Source organism: Bremia lactucae, linkage group LG7, assembly GCF_004359215.1.
Source record: "Bremia lactucae strain SF5 linkage group LG7, whole genome shotgun sequence".
Classification (NCBI taxonomy): Eukaryota; Oomycota; class Peronosporomycetes; order Peronosporales; family Peronosporaceae; genus Bremia; species Bremia lactucae.
Window position 1 is genome coordinate 3,115,393 of NC_090616.1, and position 5,975 is coordinate 3,121,367.

The window sequence follows — 5,975 nt, forward strand, 5'->3', positions numbered from 1 at the left end:
ATAGCTCGATATGAGCTCAAAGATGTGTATAACGTGGATGGAATAGGTCTGATTCATATCATTTTTTAAACGCATTTTTATATGCGGACTCATGCTATTTTCTTAGGCCTATCTACAGCATAGTTCCAGAAAAGACCATTTCACAGGGAAGAATTGAAGGTCTAAAGAAGGACAAATGAGCTATATCTGGATTTTGAGTACCTTATCGTAACTGTACTTTACTAAAAAATCTTCCGGTTCTTTCTTTCGCATTCAGACGCGTTTCACTATAGCATTTACCGCCAATGCTGATGGCTCCGAGAAGCTAAAACCTTTTTTATTAGGAAATCCAAGATGCCACACTGTTTTAAACGGCAGACAGGAGAACGGCTGGGATTTTATTACAGGAACAACAAAGAGGCATGGATGACTGGAATCCATTTCCAAGAGTGGCCAAAAAACTTGACAATGACACGAGACTAAGTTGTATTACATGTGATACTGCAAGTGTACCTGGAATTCAATTTAACCAAGTCTTGCCAGTGAAAAAGCAGAAAGATTCTTCTTTTGCTAGATAATGCTCCGTCCCACAGAATGGAAGAACTAAAGCTTGGGAATAGTAAGGTCGCTCTCCTTCCACCAAATTGCACATCAAACTGTCAGCCCATGTATGCTATATCATAGCCCCATTCAAGTGCCATTACAGGTGCTTTCACCTTTAGATTGCCGTGGACCGTGATGAGCGAGGGGAGGCCAACATCTACAAGGTTGACCAGCTAACAGCAATGCGGTGGTGTATAGGGGCATGGGAGGATATTTCAGTTACCACAGTGGTAAACTGCTTTAGGCATACAGGCCTCTTTGCAGCAGCACCGCAGTTGCAGATGGTGAACACGGAGGAGCAGGGAATTGAGCTAGAGCTGCATGAAGCCTTAGAGAGGCTACCACTGAGGAACCTAATGGCGATTGAGTATTTATTGACCCCAGATGAGGAGAAGGTGGCGCACGTGGAGCTGGATGATAAGGAAATTATTACAATGTATCAGCAGGCAGAAGAGGAGGAAGAAGATGGGAATCAGGAACCAGAGCATGTGGAGGAAGTTCAGGTCAGCAAGCACGAAAAGCTAAACTCCTTTGCTTTAACTGCCACACTTATTGATCTGTCAGAACCTTTTGATAGGGCCTTTACATAGGCGCATCCGGGACCTTTAAATTTCCATACGTACAGCAGCCAATACGCAACTTACCTTGGATTCCTGGCTGCACTAGCTTAGTAATGTGGGTAATAAGGTTCTCCATCGAAAAACATATATTTCTTCAATTCTTATTATTTATTAGTTATAAGTTAGACACCATAGAGCGGTAATGGTGAAGCCAACACCCTATAAGTTACGTGAATTCAAAAGTTATGAGGGGATGAGTTATCCGAGGGACACCTGTAACCCATTTAATTTGTATAATTAGTAACATATATGACGATATTTCAGAGATACGAATTTCTATTATTTTCTTCGTCTTACATAAAGTATTCTTGTTGCGGACAATCTTGTGAGTCTAAATAGCGTTTGACGACAATTTTGTGAAACGACCATTCGATACTAAATACTAAGAACAAGTTTTGCTTTTCTTCCGATTACCTGTCAAGCTAATAGTTGTTAACAGTTGAAAGCGAAAAATGTAAATACTCGCCAAAAATATCAATAATATTTGCGGGTTATCGTCATTTTGTAGTCAAATACTAAAATCAAGTAAATGACGGGGCTACGAAAACGAAGTTATGTTAACGACCTCGCCGCCGAGCCACCACCGCCTTGGTCACCGAGTTACCATGGACCCGCGCCGCGCCTACATGTACGCGAACTCTTGGCCTTGTCACCCCCTTTCCAACTTACAATAATTGCGTCTATATAATTCTAGGGAGCTGGTGGCATTGGACAAGCAGCTGTTGGACCAGCTGCGCACCAACCCACTTGACGCCAAGGATGCCAACGCGCTGCGGTGCCGGCTCATGGATGCTGCTACCAGATTGGTAGACTCGCATCCGTCATTTGCGGCTAAAAAGGAGGTGGAGCAGGTGCTATGGAAGCCATGTATATATCGCCGCATCGAGGACTTTCGCCGCCGCATCCGCAAGTACGCTGCGGCAGCCCAGGCGGATCGCAATGTGCGCGAGCATTTTGCGCACGTGTCCAGCGAGTTTCAGCAGTTTTTGACTGAAGCTGCAGCCTTTTACACGCATTTAAAAGACGCATACGCCTCGTGGCTGCTGCGCAACCGCCTTCTAGAACCTAAGGACGACAGCGAAGCCATCTTGCGCTGTCGACAGAGTTTGCACCGCTGTTATATCTTTCTAGGGGATCTAGCGCGCTACCGAGAGTTGCACAATCAGAAAGCCAAGAAGAATTTCGCCCAGGCTGAAGCGTTATACTATCGGGCATTGGCTGTGTTGCCCGACAACGGCAACCCGCACAATCAGTTGGCAGTGTTAGCCACGTACGTGGAGTCCGAGACCGTGGCAGTGTACCGCTACTGTCGCAGTTTAATGACTTCGCAGCCGTTTACGACAGCCGAAGAAAACCTTGCTCTGCTCTTTGAGCGTAGTCGTCAACGTTCCTTTGCAACTCCAATACAGTTGAAGTCAGCATCGCCTTCGTCGAAGGAAAAGTCGGCATTGCTCCAGAGCTACCTTCATCGTCTGACGCGAATGCATGGCATCTTGTTCGCGCTCTCGTCGCCTCGTGGATCGCCATTAGCGTCGTCTGGTAGACAAAACAGGAAGGCAATCAAGCCGATATACCCACGCGAAATGGAGGCAGTGCTTTTTAAAGACATGCAGACATTGCTACACGCAGGTGGACTGGGCGACGCTTTGCTGCTGAAAATTGTAGTGATAAACATATTCTGCGTTCTTCGCGCATCAGGTTCAGACTCGCCGCTAAAAGATGCGCTCCGACTGTCGATTTGCACGATAACAAGCGTTATGGAAATTCTTTTGGCCAGCTTGGAAGCTCATACAAATGACAAATCTTCGAGGAACTCCGTGATTTCGGCATTTCGGCTTGCAGGCCCCGTGGCCGTCTTTTGTGACTTTCTCCAACTGCATCCGGATATCTTGGAATCTTTCAAGCAGCTTACGGCTCATCGTCAAAAGAAACTTTATCGCGATGCCGCCACTAGCGACCAGGAAACGAGCACCGACCAATTTGCCTTAGCCTTCATTGAAACTTTGGCCAAGCTTGTCAATCACGCTCGTGTTCGTGAGCTATATGCCCCATTGATAGAAAGCAGTCGTCAGCAAAATAACGATGGTGTCACAAACAGACAGTATTTACTCAAGGAGAGCCTCGAACTTCGAGGTTTTACACCTCTTGAGCAGGACGGGCATAATGCTTATAAGCCGGACGAGTGGGCACTGCAGACATCCACTACAGAAGCGAATAGCACAGTGGCACCATTGATCGATCCTGAGGCTGCCAAAGTCCGCGCTTGGAAGTTATATCACTTCACAAGCTTTTTGTGTGCTGACCACGACGGAAACCCGATGCTCTTCCGTAGTGTATCTGGGCTGTTTACGACTAAACCAGATGCCGGTAAAGTAATCACTCATCTAGGCAATGGTACGTCAGAAGGGTTTGCCTCACTCAATCTACGATTGGAAAGAATCAAAAATCAGCCACCACAAAGAGCCTCAGGAAATAATACGTTTTCTGGGACAAGTTTGGACGAGGATGACGATTTTGAGGATGAAGTTATCGTATTTCAGCCATCGCTAGGCATAAGGGGAACGATAAAGAATGAGTCTGCCAAGCAGCACAGAGATTTCTCAATTGGTGCTTTTTCTCCTTTACAGAAGGATGCTGTTGGTGGCACACTCAATTTTCGAACGTCAGGTCAGACATTAGCAGCAGAGGATCAAGGACTCGGTAGCTTTAACAACCAAAGCAATGCGTTTGGCGGTGGCAATACCTCATTTGGCGCATCATTAGGTTACCCAAGCTTTAGCACGTTCAGCGACGCCACTAATGTTTTTAGCCAACCAGTGCGGTCAGGATGGGGAAATAGCACTGGCAGAATGCTGGGGGATCGTACGGATCAAGATTTAAGCACGTCTTTCAGCAGCAGCGATGGACAGAATTTCGATTATAGAACGGTCTGTGGGGATACGAATGGTTCAGAGACTTTTGTATCAGGAAGCAACCACGAAAGCGAAAGTCAACCTTCTGCTGCAATGGCTGTGTTGGAAGCCATAGAACGTGAGTCAGCATTGTACCAGCAAAGAGCGTCGAGCTTGAGCTCGTTCTTAGATTCCTCAATGCCGTTCACCCAAAACGAGGGGCAAACCCCTTTGCCACCTCGGATCCCTAAACGTCCTCCTCCAGGTTTTGCAGTCGATTCGATGAGCACTCAGCAACGCCAGCACACGTCGAACTCGCAATTTAAATCGTAAATTGGCCGGCGTGGCTTCTCTGGCAAACCCAAGCTTGTACACTTTGCTTTCGGACACTGACACAGAAGAAAGCCGTACAACGCAAAATGTTTCTGCAATCAAGATACGAGTTCCTTCCCAGTGCACCGCTTGCCACAATTTAAGGTCCATGACCCGAAATGCCGAACACACTTTCTAAAACCAAGTGGCATAAAAAGATATATGACGGCGTGAACAAGACCATGCATGGGGACGAGCCATGAGGCAGCGTACGACCACAGCTCGAACTTTGACATTCGCCTTGCGCGATTCGTAGTCATAGAATTGAGAAATATCAAAGACGCGATCAAAACAATAACATTCATTAAGTTCGAGCTTATTTGATTTTCAAATGGGAGCCACCACGAGCAAAACTCCGTCTACTGTCGCTCGCTGCGACGTAATCCGCCTTAATGTGTCGCTAGAGCATCTGATCGCTCGGTCGCGTCGCATTGGACCCGAATCTCGTTCGCAGCCTCATGCGGCAGCTATCGAAATGTCGTCTACCCCGATCGATTCGAAAGGTTCTTCTGTAGAACTCATCGAAATGCGGAAGCAGCTTTTGGAGGATGTTGAAAAGATTGACCAAATTGACAGCATTAAGATCCAAGAGGATGGTATGCGTGTATTTAAGGCCACCGCCAGCAGCTACCGCCCGCAATCAACGCAGCCGATGCGACTTCCTACCGACAGGACAAGTGCGGTGACTTCCTCGGGTTTCGGAGGTAACGACGAAAAGGAAATTCGTGGCCGCTTGACATCGAGAGATCTGCGCACGGTGCTACGTCTTCATCATGAGAATCCTCAGGGCTGGAACGACGAGGTTCTTGCGGATAAGTACGGTCTAGACATTAAAACGATGCGCAGCATCCTTAGCAGTGTCGGTCCGCCTAACGTGGTAGCACCGAAAGGGTTAAACGACTACCCAGTTGGTGTGTGGTTTAAAGATGTGAGCTCTCCTTGTTGAGCTAGCAGCAGGAGACTTACTCGAATTTAACGTTCCTACGAAGGCATTCTACATATAAATAATCGATTAACCAACTTATATGAGCGTCGAGCTTTCCCGAAAAATCAACGACTTTATGTGCAGCAAGCTAGAGCATCGATTCTGATGATTCTTGGTGATTGATGTCGAGGAACAAGCTGAACATTTGTAGCGGCTTTCATTTCGTTTATTCATGTTCGATTTAATGTTGCGGTTGAAATTCTACGTCGATATGAAAAGAGCAGTCTTTCACGATTGAGATAATGACATGAAAACAACCATGAGTATTTACTTATAGCCATAGCATTCGTGAATGCAGCTTTAAGATAGGAGACGTAATGTTCACCTCGACATTATTCCTTACTGATCAAACTGCAGCATTGCTTCAATAAAGTTTAATAAATTCGCTGTAAGCATATTATATGGTCCCAAAAACACCGAAATAATGTACCGAATAATGTACCGAGGAGAAAATTACATGAACTGTGTGATTTTAGATGCACAGAATTTGTAACGGGCTGAAATTGCCCTATGTTACACAATTCC

At 46.2% G+C, this 5,975-nt stretch overlaps 2 protein-coding genes across 2 annotated transcripts; both read left to right on the plus strand.

Annotated features, from left to right (window-relative positions):
- Positions 1-1,807: 1,807 nt before the first annotated feature.
- CCR75_004081 (uncharacterized protein) lies at positions 1,808-4,426 on the plus strand (the record flags this gene model as incomplete). The annotated part of the gene is made up of 2 exons (XM_067962171.1): positions 1,808-1,830; positions 1,897-4,426. The coding sequence occupies 2 exons, from the start codon at positions 1,808-1,810 to the stop codon at positions 4,424-4,426; spliced, it is 2,553 nt and encodes an 850-aa protein (XP_067822758.1).
- A 370-nt stretch (positions 4,427-4,796) lies between these two features.
- CCR75_004080 (uncharacterized protein) lies at positions 4,797-5,411 on the plus strand (the record flags this gene model as incomplete). The annotated part of the gene is made up of 1 exon (XM_067962170.1): positions 4,797-5,411. The coding sequence occupies one exon, from the start codon at positions 4,797-4,799 to the stop codon at positions 5,409-5,411; it is 615 nt and encodes a 204-aa protein (XP_067822759.1).
- Positions 5,412-5,975: the final 564 nt, after the last annotated feature.